This window comes from Canis lupus, chromosome 6, assembly GCF_011100685.1.
Source record: "Canis lupus familiaris isolate Mischka breed German Shepherd chromosome 6, alternate assembly UU_Cfam_GSD_1.0, whole genome shotgun sequence".
In the NCBI taxonomy this organism is placed as follows: domain Eukaryota; kingdom Metazoa; phylum Chordata; class Mammalia; order Carnivora; family Canidae; genus Canis; species Canis lupus.
The window spans coordinates 63906151-63921754 of NC_049227.1; the positions used below are offsets into that span (position 1 = coordinate 63906151).

General features: G+C 35.2%; 1 protein-coding gene across 4 annotated transcripts in view; it reads right to left on the reverse strand.

Annotated features, from left to right (window-relative positions):
• The window catches only part of SPATA1 (spermatogenesis associated 1), a 54667-nt gene that overhangs the window by 29332 nt on the left and 9731 nt on the right, over positions 1–15604 (reverse strand). For 2 of the 4 annotated variants that reach the window (XM_038541548.1, XM_038541549.1), the window contains 3 exons: positions 14449–14611; positions 2996–3102; positions 1630–1747 (listed from right to left, as the gene is read on the reverse strand). In XM_038541548.1, coding sequence (XP_038397476.1) covers positions 1630–1747; positions 2996–3102; positions 14449–14484 — 261 coding nt within the window. In that variant the 5' untranslated portion in view covers positions 14485–14611. The remainder of the gene's footprint in view (positions 1–1629; positions 1748–2995; positions 3103–14448; positions 14612–15604) is intronic. The other 2 variants (XM_038541546.1, XM_038541547.1) reach the window with 1 other exon arrangement.

Genomic DNA, 15604 nt, shown 5'->3' on the forward strand with positions numbered 1-15604 from the left:
TGTTTGTTGTTTGTTTATTTATTTATTTATTTATTTATTTATTTATTTATTTATTTATTTATTTATGATAGACATAGAGAGAGAGACAGGCAGAGACACAGGAGGCGGGAGAAGCAGGCTCCACGCCGGGAGCCCAACGCAGGACTCGATCCCGGGACTCCAGGACCGCGCCCCGGGCCAAAGGCAGGCGCTAAACTGCTGAGCCACCCAGGGATCCCCTTTTTTCTCATTTTGTTTAGAGAGAAACATCAATAAAAATTTCTTGAAAATAATAAAATATTAGAAGAACTTTAGAAGTTGATTTAAATTATCCTTATTAAGGTCCCTTCCAACTTAGGATTCTGTGTCTGATATTTGGTATTTTAGATATTATGAAAAAGAACAAAAAGTTCTAAGAATTGTTCTTTTTCTCTCTTGTTTAAGAAAATTTTAAAGATGAGTAAATTAATAGTCTACCATACTGAACAGAATTCAAATGACAAAAACTTCAAATTTAGCTGCTGATCCTGAGAATTCTACGTAACAAATTCCTTTACAGTACTACTTTGGAGAGAAATGCTTTCTTTTTTCCATTATCATTCATTATTTAATTTGTTCAATAAACATTTAAATGCCTCTAAGTGCTAAACACTTTGTTAGGCATTGGCTATAAATACAGTAGTGAATAAAATAAAAGTCCTTGCTCACAGGGAGTCATAGTCTAATAGCAGAGTCAGATGTTAAACAATCCTTGCTCACAGGGAGTTATAGTCTAATAGCAGAGTCAGATGTTAAACAATCACATAAAAAATACATATGTCATAATAATGACATAATGTGCTAACTAGAGTGGAATAGGAAAATACTGAATTTTTGTTTAAATATAGAGAGTCTTGATTAAAGAAATAAACCTTATGTAGATAAGAGAAAGCAGAAACTTTGAGATCTGATGGCTTGCTGGATTAAGAATTTTATCTAGGGAAACTCTAGTTGGAAAATCCTGCCATTAAAACACAGAAACTACAAACAGAAGTGTTCAACAGATAATAGCTGAAACAAATAATTGTTAAGAGTACTGTCATTTCATACCAAAAGGCTAGCTGTGGCGCAAACAGTGAGGATCTATTTTTGTCCAGAACACAAGTACTTACTTAAAATGTTTTTAGGGGGCAACTCAGTGGGTTGAGCAGCTGACTCTTGATTTTTGGCTCAGGTCATGAGATTGAGCCCTGTGTCAGGCTCACACTGAATATGAAACCTGCTTAAGATTCTCTCTCTCCTTGTCCCTACCCCCTGGCCCCTTCCCCTAGCTCATGCACACGCTCTCTCAAAAAAAAAGTTTTCAAACACTCATTTATATTTAAAAATACATATTACTTATATAATCACATTTTAATTTTGTCTTCCTTTTCTTCCCTAGGAAATACACACCCAAAAATATCTCCATCATTTTAGTGCCCAATAATATCCCAGTAAGACCCATTTTTTGATAATCTGTGTATTTAGTGATATTTCCATTTCATTATAATTGATATTACTTATCCCATATAATAGAAGCTGAATTGATAAGCTGAGTTGATAAGCATTTAAGAAACATAATTTGTTCAGTTATGCTTTTCTTTAATCAAAAGGAAAAATAAGAAAACTTACCACAGCTAGATTATTTCCAATGCATTTCAGAAATAAAAATTTTTCTGCAATAGCATCTTCACCAAGGAACTCACCAAGTCGCTCTCTCAGGGCTTGTAAAGTAAGATGAGGAGATACTCTGAAATATCATGACATTGCCTTATAATGTAAAATGAAATAGGTTTCAGCTATACCACAAATTCAATAACATTAGTCAGCTATCTCAAACATAAATACCAATTTAATGCATCATAGTTTAATATATTGTTTTTATATTGCCTAGCACTTTGTAAAACTTCAGAAAATTAAAAAAATAAAATGATTATGCAAATAAATACTGTTTATAAAAGTCCTTTCTGTGCTCGCTTCGGCAGCACATATACTAAAATATATAAAAGTCCTTTCTATGCTGAAAAGGGAAATGCTTGTCTACTTTCCTCATCCACCTCCAACCTGTATTATTAAAAAAAATTTTGCTATAATAGAATTTATACACTTTTATACATAAAAAATGATTTAGCCACAGATGTCTATTTTGGAAGTTTGACAGGATTAGCTAGTGCTTAAAAATTTCTTTGAAAATCAAATATTGTCAGACTCCATAACCTTGCTCATCATTAGGAATATTTTACTCCTTAACATCTAAAATTTAAAGCCATCATTTAGCTACTGTTTTGAGTTCTTGTTTTTCTAGAATCTTAAGGGGAAAAATTAAATATTTCATTCAACCAAGAAATATTTATTGAGCACTCACTATATGTCAAGTATTGTTCTAAGGGATGGGGATATGGCAATCAACAAAAGAGACAAAAATTTCTGCCCTTACAGACTTAACAAATCTAGTGATGGGAAAGAAAAATAAACTAAGAAAAATAGATAATTCATAAGATACTGCTAAGTACTATAAAGAAAAATAAAGCAGGGAAGGGAGGGTAACTATAATCTTAAATATAGTGATCTGAAAAGATCTAAACAAAAAAGTATTATGGGAGTGAAGAGCTGAAGAAGAGATAGGATATGCATGTATGTAAGTGTATGTACAACATATATGAAAAAGTCATTGTAGATATACTGTTTAACCACTATTTACAACTCTTCAACAGGTTTCTAATTTCAGATAATTTCTCTTTTAATTCTCTTTGTGTATAACAATAGTAATATACCAGTTATACCTTTTTTTCTGGGTGGCAGTACTATGACTGACACCTGTTCCTACAGTACTTATTAACTGTTATATAGCATTATCTATTGATAGTATTAAGTTAGAAAATCATTACATGGACCAGAGCTTTTCACTTATAACTTAAATTTCCAAAAAACATTTTTTCTCTGCAGAAAAAAAGATTGCTTTTTCAGGCACATTATAACATGACCACAAAATACTTGCCTTATAAATCCAGCTGAAATGAATTTGTTAACAACTTCTATTGAAATGGTATTTAGCTTATAGTTCCATGATCCTTCAGGGACATAAAAAACATGAAGTTCCACCAACTGAATAAATTGAGAAGAATGTCAGTTAAAATACTTTTAAAATTAAAAAAAATCAACTGATGTTCTCTAGAATTTTAAGCTTAATAAACAGAATAGAAATAAAACATGGAATACATGTATCCTTATGAACAAACACAAAAAACAAAATGAAGAGCAAGAATTTTGGTTAGTTGGCTACTCAGTACTTGGAGCACATCATCTCACTAGAAACAATCTTCTCACTAGAAAACAATGTCATAGATGTAGTTCTAGGATACCCTAACATCTCTGACAGTATTCTTTTGGTGGCTTGACCTAAGAGTACCAGACCACCAAGATCAGTTTTCTGGTTACCATAGTTTCCTTCTCCCCTGGTCCCTACCTACTCAGTTATGTTGGGGTGATCTTGTGGAATCCTTATACTTTACATATCGTCTCCCTAACATAGTGGTGATGATTGCTAGTTCTCTGTAACTGCAAAAGTGTGAAAACAGTGGTTTGGGAAATATTTTTGTTTCCTAGAATTCTAGGAAGAACCTATTCCTGATGGTGATAAGGAAGGAAATAGTTTCTTATATAGGTCATGTCTGTCAGCTTAGCTTGTCTATGCTTATAAATACCACTTTCTTTTCTATTAATGTTTTGTTAAACCTCAGTTAGAATCCTTCTATTTAAAAGAATATTTAGACTACAACAGAAACAGAACAATTATAGCAAATGGTCTTATCTTTTAGTTTAATGAAGTTATTAACTGCATATTAAAATTTAAATGATTATACTCTGTAATATTAAATATCTGAGAAAAACTTTAAAATTTTGAATATAATCTATCATTGAAATTAGAAATTTTTATAGGAGATAATATTGGTTCTTGATCTGAATATTTTGCTCAAGTTGTTTTTACAGATCAAGTAAATTATTTCCATACATTTGATGTATGTATAGATCTGATGTGAAGTTTGCCATATGTTGTATTTTGAACACCAGAGCATTTAAAATATAATTCCCTAGTTATATTATACTATTCATAGCAGCAGTACACTATACAACTAATACTATATTTAATAAATACACAATTAAATATTTGCAAAGCCTTCAAAAAACTTAATATGATCTTATCCTTTATATATAGAAATAAGAAAAAATATTTGAGCTAAATATTTTACTGTTTTTATAAGCCAAGTAAGTTCTGTCAATATTTTTATAACAGTTTATGAACTAGAAGTCAAAGTTGTATAAATTCCATAGTTGAATGAGTAGGCAATACAGAGAAAATATAGTTAATAAAACATTTCTTGGCCTTTGAAGCATTTTGTGATGTAAAATAATTTATAGTGAATTTGTGTTTATTCATTCCCTTAACAAATATTTATTAAATGAGTACCATGTTCCAGCACTGGTCTAAGCATTAGGAATACGCAGTCAATAAGACAAAAATCTTTGACTATGTATATAGCTTTACATTCTAATGAGGTATAAGGACAAGAAGGGTGAGGCAAGTGAAGCACTCACCTCAGGTACAAAATTTAAGGCTGTACCAAAACCTCAGTAATAAAGATAAATAACATTTAATAAAACCAAATTACTCAATGCAAAAACTTTCATGATAAACAAAGTGTCAAAAATTTAAATAGAGAATTTAATACTATTAGAGCCGGAGATGTGAACCTCATTACATGTTTTTAAAAAGAGAAATATATTACTTAATGGTCAACTTTTTCCAGAATAACCAAATAGTTGAAAAAAATACTGAAAAATTTAAAAGTATATATTAACACAATATTACTTTGAGCTCAAATATTCTATTTATATTGAAACATGAATTTATTATAATTTTACTTTCTTGGCTTTCATGAAAGCAAGCTCATCAGTAATATTTTTATCAAAACTATTAACCATTTAGAAATACACTAAAAGGTATATTTATGGACACATATTTTTTGCCTTTTGCCTCAGGCTCCAAAATGGCTATGCATAGGACCATTAGATTCTATTTCTATATAAAATGCTATTATGGATTTTTTGCATCAGTTTTTATTTTTTTTTCTAATATTTTATTTATTTATTCATGAGAGACACACAGAGAGAAGTAGAGACATAAGCAGAGGGAGAAGGAGGCTCCCTGCGGGAAGCCCAATATGGGACTCTCTCCTAGGACCCCGGGATCATGACCTGAGCATACATTCAACCACTGAGCCACCCAGGTGCCCCGCATCAGTTTTTCATTTAAAAAATCTCATATTGGGGATCCCTGGGTGGCGCAGCGGTTTGGCGCCTGCCTTTGGCCCAGGGCGCGATCCTGGAGACCCGGGATCAAATCCCACATCAGGCTCCCGGTGCATGGAGCCTGCTTCTCCCTCTGCCTGTGTCTCTGCCTCTCTCTCTCTCTCTCTCTGTGACTATCATAAATAAATTAAAAAAAAAAATTAAAAAAAAAATCTCATATTGTATTATTTATCTTACTTATGGAAGTTTTTTTATGTGTGCCCCTTAAATTTTGCACCCAAGGAAAGTTACTCACTCATTTGCCTCAGACTAGTCCCAGGCCTGTGAGGAATATAAACAATCAGCAATAAATATAAAACACTGATAACTTATACAGTACATTAGAAAGTGGCAAGTACTGAGAAAAAGAATAAGTAGAGCAGGGTAAGGAAAATTGGGAAAATAAAAGGGGAAGTAGGTTTCAGTTTTAAATAGTCTAGATAGGTCTTATGAAAAAAGGGGAAAATTGGGAAAATAAAAGGGGAAGTAGGTTTCAGTTTTAAATAGTCTAGATAGGTCTTATGAAAAAGGTCTTATGCAGGTGAAGAAACAATTTTCCAAGTGATGATATAGAGGGAACGAATTCCAAGAAGAGCTAAAGCACGGGTCTTTTTAAAATATATATATATTTTTTATGTATTTGAGAGGGAGAGAGAGAGAGAGAGAGAGTGCGCACATGTTGGGGGGGGGGGTGGTTGCTGGTAGAGGGAGAAGCAGATTCCTGCTGAGCAGGGAGCCTGTTCTGGTGGGGCTCAATCCCAGGACCTTGAGATTGTGACCTGAGCAGAAGGCAGATGCTTAACTGACTGAGCCACCCCCAGGCACCTCTAAAGCAAAGGTCTTAAGGTGAGAGAGTGCTAGTATGACTGAAGCAGAGAGATCAGCAAGAGATAAAAATGAAAAGGACAAGGAACAAATTAAATAGGTTTTTCCAGGCCATTATAAGGTCTTCATCTTACAAAATGGGAAATCAATATAGGATTTTAACAAAAGGACAACATCTGACATTCATATTATATTTTTGTTATTTTATTTTATTTTTTTTAAATTTTTATTTATTTATGATAGTCACATAGAGAGAGAGAGAGAGAGAGAGAGGCAGAGACACAGGCAGAGGGAGAAGCAGGCTCCATGCACCGGGAGCCCGACATGGGACTCGATCCCGGGTCTCCAGGATCGCGCCCTGGGCCAAAGGCAGGCGCCAAACCGCTGCGCCACCCAGGGATCCCCCTATTTTTGTTATTTTATTATGAAAAATTCTAAACATACATACAAATAAAAAGAATAATACTATGAATACTCAAGTACCTACTATGTAGATTCAAAAGTTAACATCATACTATTTACTTCTCACCCTCTCTCTTCTTAAAGGCAGATTGCCACATGCAATTACTTATTTGGATGTGCCTTAAGTCTTGGAAGCTTGACTACCCTACCTTCACCTACAGTTGGACCCTGAGAGCTTGTTTGGAGGTTCTCGCAGAGAAGCGCAGCCTCATATGCCCTTGACTGAAGAATGGTCCTCCTCTATTGGGGAAGGACTTCCCTTTCAATCCAGCATGCAACTTTAGGAGGCATCTACATGGAGCTGTGAGGGAGGGAGAGGAGACCTGCCTAGCCAGTCAGATCAGTCAAATCAACCTTGGCAATCAATGGACATCCGCACAATCAGATGCAATCAGATCATCCGCACAATCTTCTATCCCTTTATTGATATATCAAAGTAAATCAGACATTGTGAAAATATACTCCTAAATACTACAAATAAGGATTTCTCTAACATAATCATAGTACCATTTTCACATTTAAGAAAATTAACAATCCTGTAATGTAAAATAATATCCATTCCATATTCAAATTTCCTTAATTATCCATTTGTCCTCAGAATTTTTTTCAATCTAGAATCAAGGAGAACACATTGCACTTGGTTTGTCATAACCTTAAAAATCTGAATCTGCAAGTTTTCCAGATTGGTCCCCCACCCCCCTTCATGGCATTAACTTTTTAAAGGGACTGGGCCAGTTGTTTTAAAAAAATGTTTTGCATTCTAAATTTACCTTAGTATCTCCTTAAGATGTCATTTAACTTAATGACAATCTTTTTTTTTTAGCATAGCACAGTTTCCTTTTTAAAATCATTTTCTAATCATGAAAAACTTATTCTTTAATCCTCATCCCTTATTTTCCTCATTCCCCCAACCCACCTCCCCATCAGTTTGTTTTCTATAGTTAAGAGTCATGTTTGTCTGCCCTCCCTTTTTTTTTTTTTGCTCATTTACTTTGTTTCTTAAATTCCATATTTGAGTAGGATCACATACTATTTGTCTTTCTCTTATTTCGCTGAGCATTATACTCTCTAGTTCTATCCATGTTGTTGCAAGTGGCAAGATTTCATTCTTTTTTATGGCTGAATAATATTCCATGATATATAGACTTCTTTATCCAGTCACCTACCAATGGACACTTCAGCTGCATGTAGTTTGGCTATTGTAAATAATGCTGTAAAAAAACAGAGGTGCATATATCCCTTTGAATTAGTGTTTTTGTATTCTTTGGTGTAAATACTCTGTAGTGTGATTACTAGATTGAAAGGTAATTCTATTTTTAACTTTTTGACAAATCTCCATACTGTTTTTCATGGTGGCTGCACCAATTTGCAGTCCCAATAGTGCAAGAAGATTCGTTTTTCTCCACATCCTCCAACACTCTTTTATTTTTGACTTTAGCTATTCTGGCAGGCATGAGGTAATATCTCTTTGTGGTTTTGATTTGCATTTCCTTGATGATGAGTGATGTTGAGCATCCTTTCATGTGTCTGTTAGCCATCCGGATGTCTTCTTTGGAGAGATGTCTGTTCGTATCTGCTGCCCACTTATTAGATTATTTTTTGGATGAGTTGCATCAATTTTTAAAAATACTTTGGATGTCATCTGCAAATATCTTCTCCCTTTTACTTTATTTCCTTCACAGTGCAGAAGCTTTTTATTTTGATGTAGTCCTAATAGTTTATTTTTGCTTTTATTTTCTTTGCCTCAGGAGACATACATAGAAAAATGTTGCCATGACTGATGTCAGAGAAATACTCTCTTCTAGGATTTCATGGTTTCAGGTCTTGCATTTAGGTTTTTAATCCATTTTATTTCTGTGTATGGTGAAAGAAAGTGGCCTCGTTTCATTCTTTTGCATGTGGCTGTCCAGTTTTCCCAACACCATTTGTTGAAGAAACTGTCTTTTTCCCCATTTTATATTCATTTCTTCTTTGTTGAAGATTAATTGACCATATAATTATGGGTTTATTTCTGAGTTTTCTGTTCTAGTCCACTGATCTATGTATCTATTTTTATCTCAGTATGACACTGTTTTAATTGCTACTGCTTTGTCATATGACTTGAAATCTGGAATTGTGATTCCTCCAGTGTTTTGTTTTCCCAGATTGCTTTGGCTTCACGGTCTTTCGTGGTTCCATACAAATTTTAGGATTGTTTTAGTTCTGTGAAAAATTCTGTTAGTATTTCGATGGGGATTACATTAAATCTGTAGATTGCTTTGGGTAGTATAAACATTTTAACAATATTTGCTCTTTAACCCATGAGCATGGAATGGCTTTGCATTGTCTTGAATTTCTTCCATCAGTGTTTTATGGTTTCCAAAATACAGGTCTTTCATAAGTTTATTCCTAGATTTTTTATTGGTTTTGGTGCAATTGTAAATGGGATTATTTTCTTAATTTCACTTTCTGCTGCTTCATTATTAGCGTATAAGAATGCAACAGAATTTTTTTAAAGATCTTATTTATTCATGAGAGGCACAGAGAGAGAGAGAGAGAAAGAGAGAGAGAGAGAGAGAGAGAGAGGCAGAGACATAGGCAGAGGTAGAAGCAGGCTCCCTGCGGGAAACCTGATGTGGGATTCGATCTCAAGACCCTGGGATCACACCCTGAGCCAAAGGCAGATGTTCAACCACTGAGCCACCCAGGCATCCCAGGAATGCAACACATTTCTATACATTACTTTTGTATCCTGTGACTTTACTGAATTCATTTATGAGTTCTAGTAGTCTTCTGGTGGAGTCTTTAGGGTTTTCTATATATAGTATGTCATCTGCAAACAGTGAAAATTTTACTCTTCCTTCCTTCCACCAATTTGGATGCCTTTTATTTCTTTATGTTGTCTAATTACTGTGGCTAGGACTTCTAGTACTATGCTGAATAAAAGTGGTTAAGAGTGGACTTCCTTATCTTATTCCTGACCCTGGGGGAAAAGCTCTCAGGTTTTCACCATTGAGTATCACGTTCGTTAGGAGTTCTTCATATAAGGCCTCTATTCTATTGACGTATGTTCCCTCTAGATTTACTTTGCAGAGGTTTTATCATGAATGGATGTTCCACTTTATCAAATGCTTTTTCTGCATCTATTGAAACGGTTTTTATCCTTTTATTGATGTGACATATTACGTTTATTGTTTCATGAATACTGAATTATCCTTGCATCCCAGGAACAAATCCCACTTGATTGTGGTGTATGAATTTCTAAATGTATTGTTGGATTTGGTTTGCTAATATTTTGTTGATTTTTTTGCTTCTATATTCATGAGAGATATAGGCCTGTAGTTCTTTTTTGGAGTGTCTTTATCTGGTTTTGGTATCATGTTGATACTGGCTTCATAGAATGGATTTGGAAGTTTTCCTTCCTCTTGTATTTTTTTGGAATAGTTTGAGAATAGGTAATAACTTTTTAAATGTTTGGTAGAATTTGCCTGTGAAGCCATCTTGTCCTGAATTTTTGTTTTTTTGGGAGGCTTTTTTGACTACTGATTTAATTTCATTGATAGTAATTGGTCTAGTCAAATTTTCTATTTCTTCATGCTTTAGCTTGGTAGATTGTTTGTTTCTAGGAATTTATCCATATTTTTTAAGTTTTCCAATTTGTTGGCATATAGGTTTTCATAATATTCTGTTACAATTGTCTGTATTTCTTTTTCATTAGTGATTTTATTTGGGTCTTCTCTCTTTTTTAATGAGTCTTGCTAGAGATTTATTGACTTTGTTGATTTTTTTCAAAGAAACAGTTTCTGATTTCTCAATCTACTGTTTTAACTATTTAATTCTATTTGAATCTTTACTATTTCCTTTCTTTGCTGGGTTGGAGTTTTTTCTTTTTCTAGCCCCTTTAGGTGTAAGGTTAGATTGAGATTTTTCTTGCTTAAGGTAGGCCTGTATTACTATAAACTTCCCTCTTACGACCGCTTTTGCTGTAGCTGAAAGATTTCAGACCTTTGTTCATTTTGTTTCTATGTAATCTTTTTATTTCTTCTCTTCTTCTGAGAATGGTTACTTTCCATCACTTGTCTTCCAGGTAATTAATTTCTTCCTTTGCTTCATCTGGCCTGGTATTTATTTCATTAAATGTATTTTAAATTTTATTTACTGTAAATAAATGTTTATTTATTTGGTTCTTTGATTGGTTCTTTTTTTAAAAAATCTCTTTGTTAAGGGTCTCACTGATGTCCTCCACTCTTTTCTCAAGTCCAGGGAGTATGTTTATGATCATTACTTTAAATTTTCTATCAGGCATATTACTTATATGTTTCCCTTTGGTCTCTTACAGTGGTTTGGTCCCGTTCTTTTATTTGGGAGGGATTTCTCTGTCTAATTTTGTCTGTCTGTTTCTGTTCCTCTGTGTTAGAAAAGGCAGCTACTTCTCTTGCTCTTAACAATAATAGCCTTATGAAAAAGAGGTCTTACAGTGCCCTTCAGGACAGCGTCCCCTGTTCCTCAGGGCCTGGTGCTCCAAGAAGTGTCTCCTATGTGTGTTGCATGTGCTCTGCTATTGAGTCCTGGCTTCTTTTTCCTTCTGTTCTGTTGTCTACAGAGGCTCTCTTTGCCTATTGTATCATTTTTGTCCCCAGCAGGAGTGGGGTACGTTTATTTTTTTTATTTTTTATTTTTTTTATTTTTATTTTTTTTTTTAAAGTACAGAATTTTTTTTTTTGAATTTTTATTTATTTATGATAGTCACACACAGAGAGAGAGAGAGAGAGAGAGAGAGAGGCAGAGACACAGGCAGAGGGAGGAGCAGGCTCCATGCACCGGGAGCCCGACGTGGGATTCGATCCCGGGTCTCCAGGATCGCGCCCTGGGCCAAAGGCAGGCGTCAAACCGCTGCGCCACCCAGGGATCCCTGTTTATTTTTTTTAAAGATTTTATTTTATTATTTATTCATGAGAGACGGGGGGCGGGGGGGAGAGAGAGAGAGAGACAGGCAGAGGGAGAAGCAGGCTCCATCCAGGGAGCCTGATGCGGGACTCAATCCCAGGACTCCAGGATCATGCCTGGGCTGAAGGTAGGCACTAAACCGGTGAGCCATCCAGTGATCCCTGAGTGGGGTACATTTAAAGAAAGTGTGTGGCCATCAGCTTGTAAAACAAGACCTACCCCTAGTACTGTCAAAAGTGAGGTCCTGCAGAATGCATGGATCAGCAGATTTGGTGTTGGCAGGGTTTGCACCAGTCTTCTAGGGAAGGAACCTGTAGCATCAGGACTGAGGCGAGCTGGACTGGGAAGGGCTGATCTGCCAAAGGACGAGGGGGCAGGGCTTGGTGCAAGCACGTTAGGTAACAACTGTAGGCACCACATGGGTTCCTAGAAGTGGCCAGTATTTATTCTGGGGCATGGGAGACGGAAATGGCACCTACTAGCTACTTTGTTCCTGGAGGGTTCTCCTAGTGATCGCTGTGTCTCTGGGTTATGCTCTTAGATGAGCAAATCACTCTTCCTCTCATCTACCCCCAGCATTTTTCAAACCGCTGGTTCTACCTTGTATCTGCGTGGGCTATTTTGTGAGCTCTTTATGGGCAGGGACTCTACTTTCTTTCTTTCTTTTTTTTTAAATTTTTTATTTATTTATGATAGTCACAGAGGGGGGGCGGGGGGCAGAGACACAGGCAGAGGGAGAAGCAGGCTCCATGCACCGGGAGCCCGACGTGGGATTCGATCCCGGGTCTCCAGGATCGCGCCCCAGGCCAAAGGCAGGTACCAAACCGCTGTGCCACCCAGGGATCCCAGGGACTCTACTTTCTACCACCCTCTGTGCTTTCCTAAAGCAGAGCCCTCTGATTTTTAAAGTTCTAGGCTTTAAGTCCTGTTGGTTTAAGAACTCAAGAAATTCAGCCCCTTGCATTTATAAAGGCAAATATTACAGGCATTCGTCCTCTCTGTTTGTGGGCTCCCCAGTGTGAAAATCTATTTTCCATCCTTCTCCACACCACTGGTTCTCTGCCCACTGAAGGCCCCAAGATGATCATGGTCCATTTTGCTCTCAGATCATGTCTTTGCCCTTCCTAACTCCTTCAATGTGGCCTCTTCCCTATCTTTAGTTACAGAGATTATCTGCCAGTCTTTTTCAGTCATTTTCTGGGTTATTTATACTGAGATGAATGTTACCCTAGCTGTATCCATGGAATGAGGTGAGCTTAGGGTCTTCCTATTCCATCTTCCCAGCCAACCTCATTTCACAAGCATTCTTGAAATGAAGACCTCTATGGCTTGTAAAGAGTTAACTGTGTGGCCTTCAATTGATACAAATTAGTCACCTGGGGGCAAGAATACTTTATAAATGGTGCCCTGTATTTCATATTCCTTCACATTAGGATACATATAATGCTCTACTTGAAAATTCTGCTATATTTAATAACTATTAAAGGGATAATAGAAACAGGTTCTAAGGGACAAGAAAACGGTAACTGTTATGAAGCTATGTAAATAATTAAAGTGTGAGATAATGGTAGCTCAGTAGAGATGATGGAAAGTGGTCAGATTTTTTATATAATTTGAAGTTAAAGTCAGGACATTAGAAGTGAAGTTTGAGAAAGAAGTACGACTCCAAGGCATTTGTTCTTAGATCCTCAAAGGATGGATTTGTTATCACCTGAGACAGAAAAAGTCACAGGTAGAAAATGTTTAGGGGAAGGGGAAAAGATCCATAGTTCAGTTTGAGACATGCTATTTCTAAGATGTCTACTGGCCATCCAAGTGGAGATATCAAGAAAGCAGTTGAAAATATGAATCTGCAGTTTAGGAAAGAGGACTAGATTAGGGATATAAATTTGGGAATCCTTATCATAAAGTTGGTATTTAAAGCCATTATACTGAGATCATCAAGGAATGAATGCAGATAGAGAAGAGAACAAAGAGCTGGCCCCTGAAATTCTCCAATATTAAGAGATCAAGAAGAAGAAAACCTAGCAAAAAAGACTGAAAATGAACAAGGAAAGTAGGAGGAAAGCCAAGATTGTGTATGCTAAAAGTCAAATGAAGTAATTATGCCAAAGAAGAGTCATCAATAGTGTCAACTGTTTTGCAGATAGACCAGAATATGTGGGATAAGAATTAAACAACATATTTAGTAATGTAGAGATGAATTTAACAAGAGCAGTTTTGATGCTGCAGTGGAGTGAAAATGATTATAGCTGGTTTAAAGAGAAAATGGAGAGAAGGTACTGAGGGTATGAAATAGTTCTCTAGAATAGTAGAAAAGTGAGTAAGCGGAAAGTTGTCTGACTGCCTACCAGCAAAAGGTTCTAGTTGAGATTCATGGTCATGAATTTAAAGTGAGAACAGTCTTCATGTTGCTGGTTTTTTTTTCTTTTTTTCAGCCATGTTCCATTGTAGGCATAGGTATAGCATTGGTGAAGAATCCGATAAACCAGGGGTTTTGTTTTGCCAAGCAATAGGATGAAATGAGAGAGGAACAAAAAGTCAAAAGTGTGAGCAAAACAGTAATCAAGAGTGCTTTGTGGTATTTACGCTGTAGGGCATGACAAGGTGAAGAATTAAAAAAAAAAGTGATAGGATCAATGCACTGGGGATTCCAGTATAATCAGAGTACTTAGAGGAAATGAGCCAGAGATAAAAGAATTGTAATAAAATAACTATAATCAGACAACCAGATATACAGTGGAGTACTCTATATAATCCATATTTTTTCTTTCTTGAAACTTATCAGAAGCAATGTTAAACAAATCTTTCTTATATTTTAGTTTAAAAGATTTTCTTTTTTTTTTTTTTTTTTTTTTTTTTTTTTTTTAGTTTAAAAGATTTTCTTACCTCTGATGAGGAAGGTCGGCTTGGACTGAGGGACATATTCACCAATGTTTGAATGGGGCGATCATCAGTTGGAATTTTGTGGGGTTTTTTTATCTTTCTTCATCTAAGTTGTATTTATAAAGTTATAATCGATTTTTTACTTTATATAGCATTCCACTCATTTCTGGGTGAAAAGAAAAACACAAAAAGCTTTAAAATAGACCAAAAAATGAAAACTTAGGAATGTATACACTCATATTATAGTAATTCAAAAAGATACCTAACTAGTAAGTAGGACTGATGATTGCAATGAAAAGGACATATATCCTATATAATTAAATACAGTGCTAATTATGATAGACTTGTAATCAGGGCATACTTTAGTATTCTAAACAATTTTCTCAAGGTTGAAAATTAAAGTTAAATATATATATATGGTATTTTACATAAAGTAGAACTATGTTTCTGGAAGTGAAAAGATTGAATTTGTACAAATGGCTGTATAATGATGGAAATCGTTTTACATATACTTCTTCCTGGGCTTAGGTACCTCAACAGTAAATGTGAACAATTATCCCAGATGAAAATGCCAGTCTTTAAGTATTTTAAGCTATGTTTATATGTTGCTTCCTGTATTTTTCTCAAAAGATTTAGGACAATTTACAAGAATACATAGAAAATTTTAAGTTATTTAAATATATAATAAAAATTTTAAAATAAGGTAGCTGAATTACTGTAAAATAGAATTATCAAAGTAAGACAATCCTTAAGGATACAAAAAAAAATATATCAATACCACAACAGAACGCTTTCCAAGATTTCAAAGCATTATTCCATCTTGATTTATGTTAAATTAGTGAACAAATCAAACAAAATGTAAAATTTCTGAGATTTGGTACTGGTTACAGTTTTATGAAATCACACCAGAGTTCACTAATTGTTCTAATGGTATAAAAATTTAAAAATTATATCCTGGGACAAAAAAATTTTAATTTCTATTATTATTTTTTTTTTTAATTTTTTTTATTTATTTGTGATAGTCACAGAGAGACAGAGAGAGAGAGGCAGAGACACAGGCAGAGGGAGAAGCAGGCTCCATGCACCGGGAGCCTGATGTGGGATTCGATCCCGGGTCTCCAGGATCGCGCCCTGGGCCAAAGGCAGGCGCCAAACCGCT